This window comes from Sciurus carolinensis, chromosome 3, assembly GCF_902686445.1.
Source record: "Sciurus carolinensis chromosome 3, mSciCar1.2, whole genome shotgun sequence".
In the NCBI taxonomy this organism is placed as follows: domain Eukaryota; kingdom Metazoa; phylum Chordata; class Mammalia; order Rodentia; family Sciuridae; genus Sciurus; species Sciurus carolinensis.
In genome coordinates, this window is record NC_062215.1 from 14806713 (window position 1) to 14827658 (window position 20946).

The 20946-nt window shown below is 40.0% G+C and overlaps 1 protein-coding gene across 12 annotated transcripts in view; it reads left to right on the forward strand.

Annotated features, from left to right (window-relative positions):
• The window catches only part of Strada (STE20 related adaptor alpha), a 30162-nt gene that overhangs the window by 7856 nt on the left and 1360 nt on the right, over positions 1–20946 (forward strand). For 4 of the 12 annotated variants that reach the window (XM_047545585.1, XM_047545588.1, XM_047545586.1 and 1 more), the window contains 10 exons: positions 1937–1994; positions 4463–4491; positions 11476–11577; positions 12681–12783; positions 13181–13302; positions 14647–14755; positions 14873–14996; positions 17281–17452; positions 17999–18103; positions 20468–20709. In XM_047545585.1, the coding sequence (XP_047401541.1) occupies positions 1937–1994; positions 4463–4491; positions 11476–11577; positions 12681–12783; positions 13181–13302; positions 14647–14755; positions 14873–14996; positions 17281–17452; positions 17999–18103; positions 20468–20709 (1166 nt within the window). Of the gene's footprint in view, positions 1–1936; positions 1995–3415; positions 3484–4462; positions 4492–11475; positions 11578–12680; positions 12784–13180; positions 13303–14646; positions 14756–14872; positions 14997–17280; positions 17453–17998; positions 18104–20467; positions 20710–20946 lie in introns of those variants that run through there. The other 8 variants (XM_047545593.1, XM_047545596.1, XM_047545592.1 and 5 more) reach the window with 4 other exon arrangements.

A 20946-nucleotide genomic window follows, 5' to 3' on the forward strand; every position in this document is an offset into this window, starting at 1 on the left:
TTCTTATTTAAAAAATAAAGCGTTTAGGCAGATATTGTAGGGTTTTTTTTGTGTGTGTGATACTCAGAATTATGCAGAAATAAGGGATGTAGGAAGTAAGGCAGACATTGCAACTTCTAACACCTGAGAGAAGAGCTTGCAGGCAGAGACTATCCAGAGACACAGGATGTATTGCCAGCCTGTCTGATGGGAAAGAAACAAGAAAGTGTCATATTTTATGAATAAATATCACTTACATGCTAAAGGACTTAATGTAGATACTACTTTTCAATGTAGATCCTGTTAATGATCTACCATTTTCTTTTTTTTTAATGTGTTTTTATACCTAGTATCAAATTATAACCAGGTGTGGTGATTCATGCCTATAATCCTAGCTACTTGGGAGGCTGAGGCAGGAGGATTCTTTGAACTCATGATTTCAACTTGGGCAATGTAGCACATAGTGAGACTCCATCTCAGAAAAATAAATAAATAAGTATCAAATTTCGATTACTAGGACACTTTTTTCTATGTATAATCATTATTATTAACTGAAGACTTTAAAATTGAACATGAGAAAGTTATTATACCTTAAAACTTTCTCAGTCAAAATAGGTTCAAGAACAAATATTGAATTTAACTTCTTTCTAAGCTCTCCTAATTCCTCAGTGTCCTCTTTTGTTAATTATCAAGTACTTAACTTCTGAATACAGAAGTAATTATCTAAAAAATTTAATAGTGTATAAATGGTACGAGACATGATTTTACTTTTTATTATTAAAACAAATTATATTTCAAGGTATAGTGCATATAATCCTTAAAATTATTTAGGGTATTATTGTTTGAATTGGAAAAAATTATAGAGGACAGAATAATTTTATAGTTTCACAATCCATATTATGTAACTTATTTGAGAATGTTACTTAATCTTTTTTTCAGTACTGGGAATTGAACCCAGGGGTACTCTACCACTGAGCTACATTCCCCAAACCCTTTTTATTTTTTACTTTGAGACAGCGTCTCGCTAGGTTACTGAGGCTGGCCTCAAACTTGTGATCCTCTTTCCTCAGCCTCCAGAGGGTGCACCACCAAGTCTGGTATTTTTTCTTTTATGTTTATGTATATCAGAATAATGTATTTTTGTAAAGAGTAAACATCAGTGTTAATTGAGAGGAAGAAGTGTATCTTTCCTTAGCCTAAACTCTTCTCAGCAGAAAGAATGCTTTGAGGCCAAACTTTAACCCTAGTCCTTAAGTGAAATACAATCTTAATTCCATTGCTTTTAAATATGAAGTACTTCTCTGTTTTAACCTAACCTCATTCAAGTGAAACCAGACAACTCATCAGTATAATGGAAATCTAATACTCATTTGAAGTAGGCCAGTAAAGCAAACCATAGCATGATCCTGCTAGTTTGATCCTTGTAAAAATGGTAGACAATGTAAACTTGGATGTCTTTAGAAACTCCAGTGGATAAAAGAATATACAGCTTGCTGTGTTTCCCTTGACAAACTAATGGAGGCTTGCGAAGAGCTTGTTTCATTTTTGTTTCCTATGTTTTGAATTCTAATAATACTTTTCAGATTGGCGTTAATGATTCAAGGCATCTGTAATAGATAGCTATGGAATGAATAAGAAAGAATAAAATGTAGTTTTTACATATAGGAAAGACAAACATGTTTCTCACAAGTAGGACCAGTAGTATATGTTTTGCATTTATCAGATATTAGGATTAAGATTAGTTATCCTTTTACCTAAGATTAGGTAAAGAGGAATTGAGAAGGAATTAGTCTTGTTTTTAGCTGATTTCAAGATTCTTTTCTATAGAAATGTATCCTAACTGTACTGCATGATTCTGTTTTTGTAGTTGTGGTTTTATTTGTCTTTCTAAAGGCTGATGGCTAATTCGTTCTGGCTTGGAAGAAATACTAATTCTCTTTGGGGTTTTCCTCTTTAGCGGTGGGTCTCGGAAAAGTTCATTGTTGAGGGCTTAAGAGATTTGGAACTATTTGGAGGTAAGTACAGTATGACACTTAGCAATCACTTCAGGATAAATATCACTCTTCTTTCATTGATTAGATCAATTTTTACAAATTAGTGATTCTCAGTGCAAGTATGCACTATAGTTGTTAGATTTATTTGGCTCCTTTTTTAATGCATTGCTTCCCAAAGATTTGAGGACTAGTCTGGCAGTTGTCCTTGACCTGTCTTGATTGTTAGAAAGTCAGTGCAGTATTTACTTAAAGGCAGATATGTTTTTTTCTAAGTATTTGTCCTGCTGAAGTACATAATTCTTAAAGGAAAAAAAGTGTTTAAAAGTCTCTAGCCTTGAAGATTCTAAAAATAAAAGGCAATAACATGAAAGTTCTGGTTTTACTGACCCATCTAGTCAAGTCATTTTTTCATTGTAGGAATTATGAGACTTAAGAGTATTGAGGAAAATCTATCAGGGCAAAATATCAACTTCCTAAATGTAAATTTCAGAAGTAAAGTACATTTGCAACTTTGAGGTTTAATAGGCTAAGGCATTCTTCTTTGGCCATTTTGAGCAAAGTGAGCCTTTTGGGCAAAAGTGATTTTAATTCAGTGCAAAGAAAATTGCTTTCTATAAAGATAATAGTAGTAGAGCCCCATTCTTTGCATGCGAATATCAAGATAGTGTCTTAGGTTCTAATAGCCAAAGAAACCGGTTATCAGATTGAGTGCATTGGTTGACTTACTCACAGTGCCTCCAAATAGGTTAAGTAATTGAAAATTCAAACTTGTTACTTACTAGGTGGTACCTATTAATTTTCTGTAATGCATCTCAAAGAAATTCTAAAATAGAATTATTTGTAGAATTTTGTCCAAGTGTTGTCTCAGACAAATGAGAGTTTAGAAAATGATGATTTCTTTTTTGTGTTAGTTATAAAGAGTAGAAACTAGGTACACAGAAAAGAAAGACTAATGGAAAAACATTAAATACTGTTCCAATTTTCATTTTCTTCCCATGATTAATGTTAATAAAATTGTTTAAAAGTAAACATTTGGCTGTATATTGTGATGCTCACTTACAATCCCAGTGACTTCGGAGGCTGAGGCAAGAAGATCCCAAGTTCAAGGCCAACCTCAGCAATTTAGCAAGACTGTCTCAAAAGTAAAAAATAAAAAGGGACTGAGAATGTAGCTCAGTGGTAGAGCACTCCTGGGTTCAATCCCCAGCACATCTCAAAAAATAAAAATAAATAAAAGTTAAAATTGACATTAATGAAAATCAATTTGCAAGTGTAGTTTATAATGAATTAGGTATAGTCTAGTGATTTGAATGAATAGGTTTTGTATTTAGTGTCTTGAGTGTTGGAACACTTGCTATCTTTTTTTTTTTTTTTAGTGTTCGGAGGTACCAGGGATTGAACTCAGGGGTACTCGACCACTGAGCCACATCCCCAGCCCTCCTAAGCTGCTGGGATTACAGGCATGTGCCACCACACCTGGCTCTGTGTCTTATGAGAAGCATTTTTCTTGGTGACTAGACTTTTTCCTCTGATTTTGTATAGTTTAAGATATTTAAAACTATATAATTTAAGATAGTGACACTATATAATTACCCGAGTACTTTATATTTCAAAATCTTTAATGATAATTTTTCCCAATACTGATGATCGAACCCAGGACCTCATGCATGCTAGACAAACACTCTACCACTGAGCTATGCTCCTAGCCCCCACTTTAATGATTTTTCTTTTCACTTGTATGAAATGGGAAAAATAAAAAGCACATACAGAATTTGTCTAATTGAAGAGCAGAAAATTATTTCAGTTGTCCTATAATTTGTTCATTTTCACTGAGTAACAGTGATAAAAAGCCCTTGCTTTATTTGCATTGAGAAGAGAATATATCTGACTTTGTAGAATCACAATGGGGAATTACCCCTCATACATAACTATATTAAAGGGCTTTTTGCCTTGAAAACAAACACTGTTTTCTAGTCCCTCTACTTCCTAGGAAATAGCCAACCATCACTGATTTTAAAATTAATTTTTGGAATGCAGATATAGTAGTAGAGCATTTGCCTAACATGTGCTAGACCCTGGGTTTGATTCTTAATACCATGAAAAGGAAGAAGAAAAGAAAAAAACCAAAAGAAAATAGCTTTTTAGTTCACAAAGTATGAGACTGAAACCAGCCTATTCAAAGAGATGTGTGTGCTGATGACAAGTAAATGTATGACAGAACCGTAACAATTGAGTCCTACCCAGTAAAGAATTCCCTTAGAGTAGTAGCCTTGCCAAGTTTTGAAGAGTGGAAGATTCATGTTTAAAACCCTGTCTAGCTGTAGCATTTTCACTGTGTGTTTGTGTTACGCTGCAGGCACTTTTTGCTATAATGACTCTTAAGTGGATTCTATTAATAAATGTAGTCCTAAGTGTAGTAATGCTGTTCTGAATGTGGGTGTGTCTTTTGCTAAACAACAAAATGCCAACAATCAATTTCTCTACTCCAGAGCAGCCTCCGGGTGACACTCGGAGAAAAGTAAGTGATTTTCTAGTTTCTAGCACGGTGGCTGTTGCATGAAGATGACTTATCATGAAAATTTGTATGTTTCGTTGGCTTATTATGTTATGTTTCTGCTTCTCTGTCATTGAGCTTTATTTGTAGTGTACGTCTTCTACTTGTGGGGAATTCAGGTTTCACCCTGGATATACAGTTTGTAGAGTGAAAATGTCTCACTTTTTTTCTCTTCTGGGGATTAAGTTCTGTTCCCAACCGACCTCCTTATTGCACACCTGCCAGTCCCCAAAATGTTTCACCAGTCCGAATTCTGACGGGTGACTTTAAATTCTCCAACCTTAGTCTGTTAATAGTAGATGCCAGTCCTTGAAGATAATACAGATCTCTGTCTAGATTTTAAGTCAAAACTTCAGATCTTCTACCGTAAAAAATAAAACCAAAATTAAAAATTTCAAAACTAAAAATTAACTTTTTCCTTTAGCAAAAACTGCAAGACTTGCTCTGCTTCCTCCTCTTCTGGTTTATTTTACCTAAGTAAATAGTACTAGATGTACGCAGTGTATCATGCTGTTTTGGGAAACGTGAGCCAGTGTCTTTAAGAGACAGGATAATAATGCTTTTTTAAGTAGACTTCTGACTCAGTAAGGATTACGGACTCTTATACCTTTTGCAGGTAGCCCCAAGGTTGAATGAAGAATGATGATGGTGACTGGGAATTTCTCAGTGATTACAGCTTTTTGACTGTGCTCATGTAGGCTGTCAGGAGCACTTCTCTACCAGATCCAAATACTTTCCATTCAGGAGACCCAAAAAGTTCCCTGGTAGGATGATTTTTTTCCCCCCCAGAATACAATGCCAATTATATATAATTTTTATATATTCAGAGCTGTCAGTGTTATATATACCAAAAGCTATCCTGAGTGAAACCTGTGGAGAGTTGAAAGTGTTCATTTGCAAGCATTTCATGAGTATTGTCTTTGTATGCTTTATTGTATTTTGTTTTAAGCTGCTTAAACAAAGTCTTCATTTTATGGTCATTTATAGATGTCAATAGCTTGTGTACTTTCCTTTTTTACAGTACTGGGGATAGAACCTGGGGCATTTCATAACTGAGCTACATCTCCAACCTCTTTTATTTTGAGTTAGGATCTGTTAAGTTGCTGAGACTAGTCTCTAACTTGTGATGGTTCTTCCTCAGCCTCCAGAGTAGCTCGGATTATAGATGTGGTCCACCACACCTGATTTTATATGTTTTTCAAATACTTTGAAATGAATAAAATGTTTTTCATGGATAGGAACCTAAGAAAGATCTTAATTGTATTGGTTTCTTTCCCTGAACAATTTGAGATTATACATTATACTAATAAAGCTATGCATGCTGCATTTAAAGATAATGAGCTAAATATTTAATTCCTTTTTTTGAATTTAGATCTTCTCTAAGTCTCATTGTAATGAACTAACTTCCCTTTCTTGTGTTAATATGAGACCAGACCTCTTCCTTTCAAAATACTGCTTTTGAGCTGGGTGCAGTGGCACTATGATCGTAGTAACTCAAGGGGCTGAGAAAGGAGGATCACAAATTCGAGGCCAGTCTCAGCAACTTAGCAAGACCCTGTTTCAAAATAAAAAGTAAAAAGAACTATGGATATAATTTAGTTGTTAAGCACTCCTGGGTTCAATCCCTGGTACCAAAAAACAAACCAACAAACCAAAACTGATTTTTTGGGGGGCGGTTAGGGGGTAACCAGGATTGAATCCAAGGGTACTTTGTCCTTTTTATTTTTTATTTTGAGCACAAAATTGCTGAGGTTGGCCTTGGACTCAATCCTCCTGTCTCAGCCTCCTAAATTGCTAGGATTATAGGTGTGTGCCATCTCACCAGCTTGCCTTTGTTTCTTGGTTGGTTGATTTGCTTTCATAAGTGAAAGTTGGTCTCTCTGACTTTAGACCTATAGAATAGCCACAAAGTAGAAAACCTTCATTTTAGAATTGTTTCCAGTGAGTTGGGGACAGTGAGGCAGAGGAGCCACAGCAATCACTAGACTAGATAATTTCATGCAATTCTCAGTTGCCCATGAACTCACATTCCCAATTACCTAAAGAATTTTCCCATCTTCCTCCCTCTTTCCCTCCCTCCCATTTTTTGTGTTGCTATGGATTACATTTGGGGCCTCATACATGCCTGGCAGGTACTCCCCGGCCCAAGAATTTTATTTTCTAAAACTAACACTTTTGAATGGTTTTCTATACTCCTGGATAGTAGAAATATTTGTCAGGTTGCTAACTAAGCACATCAGTAGTTTAATGAATGTGTTTAAACTAGGTAGCCCCAAGATTGAATGAAGAATGATGACGGTGACTGGGGTTTTTTCTTTGACTAAAGCTTTAACTTGCCTTTGTTTCTTGGTTTGTTTGTTTGCTCAACAAGGGCACATCTTAATGTGAAGCCTGGTGAGACAGTATACGTGTCCCTGACATAAAGTGGTAAAGTGAATCTATTTGTAGTCTTTCCAAAGGCAGTTAATTATTTTTTGGCACTAGGGATCGAACCCAGGGGTGCTTTACCACTGAGCTACATCTCTAACTCTTTTTGTTTTTTTATTTTGAGACCAGGTCTCACTGAGTTGCCACATTGACCTCACGTTTTGATCCTTCTGCCTCAGCCTCCTGAGTTGCTGGGATTACAGACTGACTCACATACTTATTTAAAGTGTATATAATGAATATTTAATCTCAGGACTCAGTTTTCCTACATAGTTTCTCTTTCAGATTAGACAAAGTTTAAGGAGTTTGGAGCTTAGAGGAGAGAAAACCTTTAAATACAAAGTAGTTATTTTTCATTGGGGGCCATAATGTTACCTGCCCAAAACTGCAGTACTTTCTCATGTGCAGGTGTCAGATTCTGTTCTGTAGAGTGCCCCTGGTGACAGGGGGGTCCAGTGAATGTGTTGTGTAAGTGCTGGCATTTCTAATATAGGCCATTTTGTTGAGCCCTGTCTCCAAAGGAACTGGCATTCGTCCTACCCTCCTCTTTAGCCCATGGAAATGACAGATCATGGGCAGAAAACCTCATTTCAATCTTTGCTTTAATGATTTTTATTTTTTAAATATATGTCAAGACAGCTTTTTGTTAGTGCATCTCGGGTCGCCGTGGTACCCGGGCTAGCTCTACAGGTGGAGTGATGACCCGCTGTGGTGGTGGGAGCCATGGGGAGACCCGGACACCGGGGAGCTGGAGGCGATAACAGGTTGTTTGCTGAAGAATGTAACATATCCTGTTGACCTACGCCAGGCAGGGCTGCAGAGAATCATCCCAAGTTCCGTCTCCTTTGGAAAACTATTACGTGGCTTTTTCACAGTGCCAAGGTCACCTCCTTCCTCCTCTTCAACCTTCTGGTGAAGCTTCTCATTGAAATTTTCACACTGAAATGAATGATATTTGGTTGTGTAGCTTTCCCACTTACAGTTGAAAAAATGGAATTTGAAATTATAATGGATACCTATAAAATCTTGATTTTGGCCCTTAAAATGGTTTCAACTTATATTTACTATTTTAATGCTTAATAAAAACAACTGGGAAACACTAAAAAATAAAAAATATGTGTCAAGACAGACAAGGTTCCTTTCTCAGGAAGTTTGGCATTCTAGTGGGGAAGACAGGAAATAGTTAAACAAACTTCAGTGATGACTACTATGAAGAAAATAAAGCAAGGAGATCTAATAAAGTAACTAGGAGCCTACTTTGCTTTATAGTCTTTTCTGAAGAGATGACTTTTTTTTTTTTTTTGGTACCAGGGATTAAACCCAGGGGCACTTAAACACTGAGCCGCATCTCTAGCCTCTTTTTAAAAATATATATATTTGTAGACAGGGTCTCAGTTGCTTAGTGTCTCACTTGCTAAGTTGCTGAGGCTGGGTTTGAACTAGCGATCTGTTGCCTCAACCTTAGTCCCTAACTGCTGGGATTACAGGCATGTGCCACCGGCACCCAGCTTGACGAGATGACAGTTAAGGTACACCTCTGTGATGAATTGAGGCAGCAGTGAGAAAATGGCAGAGGAGAGTGGTAAGGGAAGAGATCAAAGAGGTGGGCAGGGGTCAGATCTTGTGGATAGTCATAGGCCAGAACAGAAAGTTTGGGTCTGAAAGCAACCCACTGAGCTTTCTGTTAACAGGTGACATTGATTTTATTGAATTTAGACTTCTTGCTCAAATTGCTGCTCCGATTTTCTCTTGTATCTTTCTCACCTGTATGAGTACATGGCATGTAGTAACCAGTATTTTAAAATTGTTCTAAAGACAAGATCATTTTTCAGAGAGCTACAGTGACAATTAAATGATCATAGAATTGGTTTTCATAGATAGCAAAAGCGAGATGCTAAGCAACTTAGTGAGACCCTGCTCTAAACAAACAAAACAGGGCTGGTGATGTGGCTCAGTGGTGGAGTGCTCCTGAGTTTAGTTCCCAGTACACCACCAAAAAAAAAAGTAGACAGCAGTAGAGGGAGAAGAATGGAATAACACATATTGAATACCTGTTGCTTAGCAGGCAGCTGTACTCTTTATATATTTTATATCATGTTATAGTTACAACAAGCCTGCAAGATGGGAATTGTACTGCTGCTGAGAAAGCAGAGACCCCAAGGGATAAGAATGACTTATCCAGGTTCACAGGGCAAGTGATAGACCTGAGTTCAAATTCTGCCTCTGGCTCCTAAGGCTATGATCTTTGTATTATACCATATGTTTCACTTAAAATAGCATTTTCTTTCTCAAAATTTAACAGATGTTAAGCAATAAAAATTTCCTAGACAGTTCTCGTTGGGAAATGGTAGGTTAAAAAATGTTGAATAAGTAGCATAGTATACTTCCCCATGCTTTTGGTATGGGAGTATTCCTTGTGCTTCTCCATGACAGAGAGCATGTACATTTCCTGATTTAATTGGTTGTGGAAACTTTTTCATGCATTAGCTGCTAGGACCAGTGTTCCATGGTGCCTATTTTGGGAAAGTACCACACTGAAAACAACTCAGTAGACAAATAGACTGAAAAGCCAGGCATGGTGGCACACCCCTGTAATCCCAGCAATTTGGGATGCTGAGGCAGCAGGATCACAAGTTCGAGGCCAATCTCAACAACTTGGTAAGGATCTCAGCCAGAGAGACCTTATCTCAAAATTAAAAAAAAAAAAAAAAAAAAAAAAAAAGACAGAAATAAAAAGTGTCTGGGAATATGGTTCAGTGGTAAAGCACCCTGAATTAAATCTCTAGTACCGCCCCCCGCAAAAGCCTGCCATGGTGGCATATACCTATAATCCCAGCAATTTAGGAGGCTGAGGCAGGAGGATCTTGAGTTCAAATCCAGCCTCAGCAACTTAGTGAGGTCCTAGGTAATTTAGCAAAAATAAAAAATGAAAAGGGCTGGGGATGTGGCTCAGTGATTAAACACCCCTGGGTTCAATCCCCAGTACCAAAAAAATAAATAAAAATAAACAAATAGACCAAGGACAGAAAAAAGCATTTCCACCTTGGAGAAAACTGATATGACCAGTAAATATATGAAGAGATGTTCACCTTAATTAGTAATCAGGGAAATGTAAATCAAGCCCACAATGAGATTGGTAAAAATTAAGAAATCTTGTCAGTGTGTGGTGGTGCATGCCTCTAATACCTGTGACTCCAGAGGCCGAGGCAGGAGGATTGCAAGTTTGAGGCCAGGCACAGCAGCTTAGCAAGACCTAAGCAACTTAGTGAGACCTTGTCTCAAAATAAAAGGGGTTGGAGATGTGGTTCAGTGGTTAAGCATCCCTGAGTTCAATCCCTGGTTAAAAAAAAAAAAAAAAAAAGGAGGGAACTCTGAATATACCAAGTGTTGGGAAAAGATGGATCAGCCAAGTATAAATTGGTATAACCATTTTGGAAAACAATGTGGCATTATCTCATAAAGTTGATTGTTTATATACTCTGGGACCTAGCAATTCTATCCACTCCTAGGTTTAAGCTTAGTCAGGAAACACATCCAGATGTGTTTAAAGTAGCACACTTCATCCTAGCAGAATTGGAATACAACCCCAAATGCCCATCAGTATTGGAATGGATAAATTGAGGCTTGTATTTTTTATTTCGAGACAGGATCTTGCTAAGTTACCTAGGGCCTCACTAATTAGAGGAACATCATAGAACAGTAAAAGTGGGTTAACAGCTAAATACAACAGTATTGCTGGGTCTTAGAAATAGAAAAAATGGACCAAGTTAGAAATGGAGTTTGTTAACAGTGCTTAATTGTGCTTGACTAACTTCCTCTTAGTGTCAGCATAAGTGGTAAAGGAGGCAGAACCCCACTTGGCTTCTTTCCCCATAGGTGTTGTCAACTGTTTTGAAACCAGATGTGCTATAAACATCAGCCATTCAAAGGATACATTAATTTCCCTCCCTGGCCCCAGATCTTATCTATGCTGTGTACTCATATTTTGAAGTTTGCCAAGTCATTTCATCTCCTTGGCCCTTATTTTCGTTATTGAAAAATAGACTTCACTGAGCTATAGGGAAGATCAAATGCAATGTGAAAATGCTCGAAAAGTATATTATATTCAAATAACAGGTTTGAACATGACTGTTTTCATGGGCTTCTGTGCAGAGCCACTTCCCTGGTGATGATTCAAATACCATGTTGTCAGAACATTCCCTACTTGGGTCCTTCTAGCTCGTGCTGAGCCAACAACCCTTCATGTGTTCATAAAGATTTTTTTTTTCTGACTAGGGAGCGGGTTTTTGGTTTTGTTTTGGCACCAGGGATTTTACCACTGGGTCACATCCCCAACCCTTTTCATTTTTTATTTTGAGACAGGTTCTCTCTAAGTTGCTGAAGCTGGCCTCAAACTTGATCCTACTGCCTCAGTGTCCCGAGTTGCTGGGATTACAGTCATACACCACCACACCTAGCTAGGGACCAGATTTCTGAATGTAGCATATGACATATGAGCTGACTTGGGTCTCTCCATTTCAGTTGAATGCACATCTGAAGAAAGAGGGTCTAACCCAGGCATGGTGGTGCATGCCTGTAATCCAGCAACTCAGAAGGCTGAGGCAGAAGGATCACAAGTTTGAGGTCAGCCTGGGCAATTCAGCATGACCCTGTCTCAAAATAAAAAAATAAAAAGGGTAAAAGTGGTAAAGCACGCCTGGGTTCAATCCCTTGTTACCCGCCTCCCTCCAAAAGAGAAAAGAGTATCAGAAAGAAAGAGAAATATGGGCCCTAAACCATACAAATAAATGTAAGTCTGGAAGAAAATCAAGCCCATTTAGCTGAAAGAAGAGCTGTTGGTCTGCTGTGTGTTTTGCTTTCAACCCTCAGACATTGCTGAACACTTTCCTTTAGGACCTCAAAGTCCAGAGGCACAACTCTACATGGCATCTGCGTGACAGGGCAGGGCAGGGCTCTGGCTTCATTTGCAGCATGAGAGCACAGAAGGAGGGAGCAGGTTGCTTCTGCTGCTGGGGAGACAGCTGAGAACTGGCAGCTCTGTTCCTGGCCTGCAGTTCAGTGCCTGCATTGTCACCTTGCTTTACTTGGAAGTATCAGGGGATGACTAACCTGGGCTCTTGGTTTGTTTAAGAGAGGGCTGCTTCTGCCCACATTTTCTCCACAGCAAGATTTAGCATTTGACTTTTTGAGAACTTGCAGTTCAGGACCTTAAAAGCAAGACCCTAATAGAGCAGGAAATTCAAGAGAACCCTCCATCTTTCTATCTCCCTCCTCTTTTCTAAATATACCTTTCTCCAGACATCCTTTCCCCAAGTAAGAATTTCATAGATTTTTTTTTTTTTTTGCGGTACTGGGGATCGAACTCAGGGCCTTGTGCTTGTGAGGCAAGCACTCTACCAACTGAGCTATCTCCCCAGTCCCAATTTCATAGATTTTTAACAAATGAATCATCTGTAGGAACAAGCAGATTGACAGTGACTAGAACAGCCCCTTGTCGTTCCCCCACATTTGTAGATATTGTAGCACTTACTCAGATGTCATCGTTGATTCCTACGCTGTACATCTTACATTTCTCTCCAAATAGTGTTAGTACTGTTTCTTTGTCTCCAAGTCAGGATTTGTGTGTTTGTTTAGACACCAGTTTCCTCATGGGTTTAAATTACCACCTTCACCCAACTCCTATCCCACCCCATTTTCTCTGTTAACCTATTTTTGTTTTTCTTTAGACCAATGAAGCAAGCTCAGAGTCGATAGCATCCTTTTCTAAACAAGAGATCATGAGTAGCTTCCTGCCAGAGGGAGGATGCTATGAGCTGCTTACCACTATAGGTAATGTCCAGAGACTATCATTACTTTTCTGTTCCAGGGGACTGCTGTAGCTTTCTCAGTGGTTAGTAGGATTTATGGTGACAAAACTGGCTTCTGTGGGTCATCTTTGTGTTGTTTTTTTTTTTTTTTTCTGCCAAGAAGTTTCCAGGAGAGAAACTCTTTTGTGCCATTTTTTTCTTCATGGTTGTATACTTCTGATGTCTTGGGTTATAGTTAGCTAGAATAGTTGACTGAGGAAGGAACTGAGTAGAAAAACCAAGAAATATCAGTCATGAAAATAATAGTAGGGAAATTTTTAAATTGAATTTTCTGTTGAAATCAAGTTTCTTTTCCTTTGAAGAGAATAGAAACTGTTGTGGCTATTGTCCTTGCTTATGGCATTCCTCTTTTCTTTTAGGCAAAGGATTTGAGGACCTGATGATAGTGAATCTAGCAAGATACAAACCAACAGGAGAATATGTGACCGTACGAAGGATTAACCTAGAAGCTTGTTCCAATGAGATGGTGACGTTTTTGCAGGTAATGAAAAATGAATGCAACACTTAAAAGTTCCATAGTAACTATAAGACATCTCTCACCTCAAGCATTCAGAAGTCCAGAATCTTTCAGTGGAGAATCTTAGGCCTTTGACACTAAGAATTGGGCCATCATATATATTTTATGCTCCCTTCTTCAAATATTCCTTTTTCGCTCATTTATTATTTAAAGAGGCTAAGTAAGTAGCCCACAGTAATACACAGTAAGTAAGTGGCAGAGGCAGCATTCAGACCCAGGCCATCTTGTTTCAAATGCAGAGCTTCTTGCCCTGCCACCAGTGGCTATCTTCTGGCTCTTAGCATCCTGCTTGCCTTAGGGCCCTTCCTATTTAGGAAGCAAATAGTTGCCTTCTTGTTTATTTGAGAGAGACCACAGGTCTGGGAACTGACTGGGGCCTTGAGTCTCCTTTGCTGACATGGCTTGGATTTAGGAGCCTGCTCTGTGTATGTTCAGTGTACTTGCTTGCAGCCCTGCCTCTTCTGTGTTTGTAGCGTTTTCCTGAATTGAAGCTCACCTGATGGTGCTCTACTCTCACTTCATCTGTTCAGAGTAGCTTGCTGGGGCTGAGGATGGAGCAAGGCTAGTGAAGCAGCTTTGTTATTTGAGAAAAAAAAAAAAATCTGAGTTTGTTCTAGTGCATGTTAGACTTGTGTGATTCTTTTGGCTTTCATTCTGTGAAGCACAGGATAGGCAGAAGGTACATACTGCTTGGCCTTAGCTCTTGTCCCAAAGAACCAAAGGCCAGGACCCTGGAATTTCTGTAGATCTTGTGTCTGATTTTTTTTTTTTTACACTCCTATAGCTGCTTCTGAGGAAGAGATCACTTGGTCTGACGTTGTTGGAAAATGTGTTTCATAGTTGTCATTTATTCATTTGTTCTTTATACTTTGTTTCTATCAACTATTAGATTTTCATTTATAATAGAAAATTGATATCTGTTTTCTTCAAGAGGAGTTCAGTACCTTGGCCTTTGAAGTTGAGCTAAGCTTTTAACTTCCTAAATCTTTAATCAGAAGTTTATTTTCATCATCTCCGAGATGGCTAACTGGAACCCTCCAGTGTGTTGACAGCAATTTTCCTGTCTGGTCGGGGATTGTTTCTTGAGGCTCAGTATGGGGCCACCCTGAGACCTAAGCAGGCAAAACAGACTGCAGGAACAGCAGGGCTCAGTTTCTTCTATATTGGAAGCACTTGGGCTAATCCTAGGATTCTGAGAAGAACATCCAAAAGAACTAGTTTCCCATGTTATTCATGCTCCCACCTTCACACTGGGTATCATTCTTCAGGGCTCCTTGATTCTGACTTCAGCTTTCCCATTCCTTTCAGGGGGAACTTCATGTCTCTAAACTCTTCAACCATCCCAATATCGTGCCATATCGAGCCACCTTTATTGCAGACAATGAGCTGTGGGTTGTTACAGCATTCATGGCATATGGTGAGTGGGAAAGGGTTCCTGGTACAGAGGGTTCTAAGAACTCTTTTGGCAGAATGCTTATGTGCCATCGCCTTCCTCTGTTACCTTTTGCTTCCTCCCCACAATTCTTTTCTTCAGGTTCTGCAAAGGATCTTATTGGCACACACTTCATGGATGGCATGAATGAACTGGCGATTGCTTATATCCTGCAGGGGGTGCTAAAGGCCCTGGACTACATCCACCATATGGGCTATGTGCACAGGTACACTTTTTTTTTTTTTCTTTGTATTTTTAATTGTTGATGAACACAACACCTTTATTTTATTTCTTTATTTTTAATGTGGTGCTGAGGATTGAACATGCTAAGCAGGGGCTCTACACTGAGCTACAACCTCAGCCCCCACAGGTACACTCTTCAGCAACTTCACCTTCTATTAATAAGAGCGAATGCTGTGGTGCATGCTTCTAATTCCAGCAACTCAGGAGGCCAAGGCAGAAGGTTCACCAGTTGGAGGCCTACCTCAGCAACACAGTGAGACCCTGTCTCAAAATAAAAATAAAAAAGGGCTGAGGATATAGCTTAGAAGTTGAGTAGCCCTGTGTTCAGCCCCACTACCACAAAACAAGCAAAAGGAACTTGTGGCCATGAACCCTCAGGGAAACAGTTGAAAGTTGACTGGAGTTAATGAAGCCAGAGTTTAAATCAAGGATCTAGGTTTTGATCTTGCCACTGATGGTAGTGATCGTAGTCTGTCAGTGTTGAAGCTGCTGATTTGTGTTTACTGGACAGCCTGGTCCTGAGTATTATGTGAGAGGAACGAACATCTGACATGGACCACTCCCCTGTCTCCTTCCTTGTATGCTCCTGAGTGGGTCCTAAGATGAGTGGCTGGAGCAAAGACAGATTTCTTAGTAGGTGGTGTCAGGAAAACTGGCTCATAGTAGGAAAGATGATAAAACTGGAACTCCTTCTATATTCATATACGGAGAGAACTCCCGATGGATTAAAGGCCTAAGTGTAAGATATAAAACTCAGACTTAAATAGAAGAAAATGTGAAGAAATGGTTTTTTGATCTGAGACATAAAACAACTTTTAAACATTTTAGAAACATAAAACATAAGGCAAAAAAAATGATGAATTTGATTATATGAAGATTCAGTTCCCTATTCAATGAAGAATTCCATGAACAAAGTGAAGAAATGGGCAAGAGTGGAAGATGATGTTAACTTTGTCTAAAATACACAAGAGATTAATAAGAAAATTTTGCAAAGCAACAAGAAAAGGACAACAAAGAATAGGAAAATGGGCAAAGGATATGAAGTTTATAAAAGAGAAAACCTAAAAGCTAACAGTCATAAGAACCAACCCTGAAACCTAGCAATCAGAGAAAAGTAAATGAAACCAAAATGTCACTTTATACTCCTGAAACCAATGGTGGCTGGGTGAAGCCCAGTGCAGTGGGAACTTGAAGCTCCCTCCTTTTCAGATAGTGGGAGATGCCTGATGCAGCCAGTCAGATACACAGACAGTTAATACTGCCTCTGGGGTGTACACCCCAAAGAAACCTTCATACAGCCCCATGAGGGAACATATGCATGAATGTCATTGGTCATATTTGTACTGAGTAGAGGCAGTATGAGTGTCCTTCCCTGGAGAATGGGAGAATGAGACTGAAAGTGGTAGATCCCACCCTGGGCTCTACATGGCAAGCAAAAGCAAAGATCAGACATGTAAGATATATAAAGACAACTATCAGATGGGTCTTGAAAATATAGTACTGAGAAAGGAAGAATGAGTTGCATAACACAGAACCATTAGGTAAATTTAAAATGTACATACAAAAGAATGACATACTGTACAAGAATGCCTACAAATGGAAAGTATAGATTAAAAGCATTTGTAGATGTAGTGGTGTGTGCCTGTAATCCCAGCAGCTCAGGAGACTGAGGTAGAATCATGAGTTCAAAGCCAGCACCAGCAATTTAGGAGGCACTAAGCAACTCAGTGAGACCCTGTCTTTAAAAAATATATATGGGGATGTGGCTCAGTGGTCAAGTTTAATCCTTGTCATGCCCCCCCACACACACCAAAAAAAAAAAGCAGAACAGGACATAGTAAGTTTTAAGATCTGATTGCCGGGTGTGGTGACATGCCTGTAATCCCAGTGGCTTAGGAGGCTGAGGCAGGAGGATCACAGGTTTGAAATCAGCCTCAGCAACTTAGCAAGGCAGTAAGCAACCTAGTAAGACCCTGTCTCAAAATAAAAAATAAAAAGGGCTGGGGATGTGGCTCAAACCAAGCACCCTTAGGTTTAATCCTTGGTGCCAAAAAAAAAAAAAAAAAAAAAAAATCTGATGATATATACATGGGTTCATGCTATCTTCTCTTTTTTTGTATGTTTGAAGTTTTCATGAAAACATGTTTATGTATAAAATGTATAACATGCACCTGGGTGTGAGATGACCTGATCTAGTCTGTAAATGCTGAAGGCTTTTAGTGTGAGGGGCTCCTATTGCTCATTACACCCCTCTGCTTCCCTACCAGGAGTGTTAAAGCTAGCCACATTCTGATCTCTGTGGACGGGAAAGTCTACCTTTCTGGTTTACGCAGCAACCTCAGCATGATCAGCCATGGGCAGCGGCAACGTGTGGTCCATGATTTTCCTAAGTACAGTATCAAGGTCCTCCCTTGGCTCAGCCCTGAAGTCCTTCAGCAGGTCTGTGCACAGGGTCCCATCTCCCGACAACTCATGATTTTCCAGGAAAGCCCACAGGAATTTCCTGGGATGGGGTGGGATGGCTTCCTACTTCTGAGTGGAGTAAAGGGATCCTGGAGGGAGGGGTCCTTGTTGGCCAGGTATGCCTAGGTGCCTAGGTATCCAATTTAACATGGATATTATCTACCCATTGCAGGTAGATGTGGTTCCCTCTTGCTGGAGTCCTTTTTCAACTCCCCTTGGGGTCTTTCCCACCCAATGGAAGAGTGTGCATTTTGGAAATGCTTGATACTCTTGAGATCCCTATGCTTTGCAGGAGCAAGACCCCAGTGTTCCTTCCAGCATATTACATAGCAACACCAAACATTTTTTCCTTGTAAAATAGCAGTTAATCTTCAGCAGTACAGGCAAGGAGAGTCATTAGCAGCTGGTTCTGATTGTGGAACAGGCATTCTTTCCTCCTCAGTTTTCGTTCAAACATTCTTTTTCTAAACAAAGACTGGGACTACAAATGAAGTCATCTGTGGCTTTTTTCTTCTGATTTAGAATCTTCAGGGTTATGATGCCAAGTCTGACATATACAGCGTGGGAATCACTGCCTGTGAACTAGCCAATGGCCATGTCCCCTTTAAGGATATGCCTGCCACTCAGGTGAGCCTGTAGCCCAGTGGTTCCCTTCTTACCCACCTGCCTGCCTTCCATAAAAGTTTCCTGAGTATCTGCTACATAAGGGACATAGACAAAGGGTTAACTCGGATGAAAAGACAGTCCTTTTCTTCAAGAAGTCAGGGATGATTATGTACTTCTTTGTTTCCTTCTCTATGTGATAATAATGTTGTCCTGGAGCCCAGCCCAGTGAAGGGAGGAGCCTGGGAGTAGCAGTGCAAATGGAGACCCACCTACATATGTCTATTTAAAATGTATAAATCAAGCTAAGCAATTTTTATAAATTTATAAAATATCTTCTATCTATCTTCTGTCTCCTACCATGAAAGGTCAGTTTCTAGTTTGGAATTCTTAGACATCTCAGTGTTTCATTTTGTTTTGCAGTACTGGGGATTGCACCCAGGGACAATTTACCACAGAACTTCATTCCCAGTCCTTTTTATTTTTTATTTTGAGACAGGGTCTCACTAAATTGCTGAGTCTTGCTAAGTTGCTGAGGCTGGCTTCAAACTTGTGATCCTCTTGCCTCAGCCTCTGAGTTGTTGGGATTACAGTTGTGTGCCACCATGCCTGGCTGACACTTGAGAGTTCTGTACCATCTTTCTGACCCACACCTTTGGAATCTCCATTTCGCAAGTTTACCTTCTATTCATTCCCTATACATGGCTACCCTTTGGCCCACCCTTTGGCCTCAGGATACACAGCCTGTACTACAGTCTGGTTAGATAGGCCCAGGGAAGAGGCTGATCCAGGCCCCATCAGATCCCGGAAAGTGGACTTAGAGTCATCTGGGCAAGGGTTACCTGGGTTTCAAGTTTCTGGAGGAAGGGGCCTAGAACGAGGAAGGGGCAGGCATGAACTCTCAGCAAGCCTCTCTTTCTCCCAGCTGCAAACTGTTCACCATGTGGGGAGAGGGAAGCTTAGGAGTGGCCAGATCAAGGACTGGGATGTAGCTCAGTGGTAGAGCCCTTGCCTAGCTTACATGAGGCCCTGAATTTAATCCCTACTACCACACGCATACACACAAAATAATATATATGTTATATAAAATAATACATATACATACATATATATACATACACACATTTATGTACATATATGTTTTCAAGCAATTGATAAATATTTAAATTATGGTTGTATCTTTAAAAATTCACCATACTAGTACACACCTGTAATCCTAGCAGCTCAAGAGGCTAAGGCAGGAGGATTGCAAGTTCAAAGCCAGCCTCAGCAACTTAGCAAGACCCTTTCTCAAAATAAAAAATAAAAAATAAAACATGGGCTAGGGATGTGGCTCAGTGGTTACACACCCGTGTTCAAAACCCAGTACACGCCCCCCCCCCAAAAAAAATTGACCTGCACAACTTACTAAGACAATATGGTTGAATATTATTAGGGCTGGGGGTGTAACTCAGTGGTAAAGCATGGTGTGATCGCATCAGATACATATATTTTAGAAAGGTCATTCTAGCAGTTGCATTAAATGTGGTAGATGAGTTAGGAGGGTGTAGAAATGTAGGTAAAGTATCAGGAAATCCAAGAAAAACAATTTAGTAACAGAAGAATGCTCAGGTTCAGATTTAGAAGCAGCACTTGTGCAGGTAGAACTTTCTGCAGTACCTGTGCTGTCCAGTATGGCAGCCACTTATAGCTATTAGCATTGAAAATGTGACTAGAATGAGGGACTGAATTCTAAACCTAATTTAATTTAATTTAATATTAATAGATACCTGTGGCTAGTGACTATGACATTAGTGCAGCCCTAGAGAGATTTCTAGGTTTCTGGCTTGGGCAGCACATGAAGTTCATGAGGACAGCTATATTCAAGGTGGGCTGGTTTTATATGTGCTAGTTAAAGACTTAGGAACAGTCACCCAAGTTTGTCCATTCCCAGGCACACTGCTCCTGTGCAGCCTGCCACTGCAAAAACCCAGGATCCAATACTGTAGGTTCTATATTGTGAACTCAGTTGGACCCACCTGGGCATGGCAAATGGGCTGGGCTTCAAAGAAGGTGACCTGGCTGCTGCCTCTACCTTAGGGTGACGGCTCTACTGTTAATGAAATTTGATGTCTTATAAAAAGAGAGAGGCAGTGGTGGCCCTTCCAGCCATGGTGAAGGGCCACTTCTTGCAACCCCTCCTCCTCCTCCTGTCAGCCTAGGTAGCAGGAGCTGCTGAGTCAGTGGCCAGCATTCCTTTGGAAAAGGAATCCATCTTTTCGATCTTTTCTTCCATCTTTTCTCTGTTCCCAAAAGATCATTTGCTTATGGGGAGGAGTTTATTTGTGAAGAGACTCCCAGGTCTTCCAGGGCCCCCTCCAGCCCAGGTCCTGGCTCTGTCCTCCCCAGATGCTGCTGGAGAAGCTGAATGGCACAGTACCCTGCCTGTTGGACACCAGCACCATCCCTGCTGAGGAACTGACCATGAGCCCTTCACGCTCTTTGGCCAACCCTGGCCTGAGTGAGAGTCTGACCACCAGCAACCCCCGGCCTTCCAATGGTGACTCACCTTCCCATCCCTACCATCGAACCTTCTCCCCCCACTTTCACCATTTTGTGGAGCAGTGCCTTCAGCGCAACCCAGATGAAAGGTATCTCTCTGACCTGGAGCCAGGTTTTGGGGAAGCAGAGGGAGCTCCAGAGTTGGGACCAGGGTTTTAAAAGATGCACCTCTAGGGCTGGGGATATAGCTCAGTTGGTAGAGTGCTTGCCTTGCAAGCACAAGGCCCTGGGTTCAATCCCCAGCACCGCAAAAAATAAATAAATAAATAAATAAATAAATAAAAGATGCACCTCTCAAAGTAGGGTTTTGGCTCCCAGGAAGAATG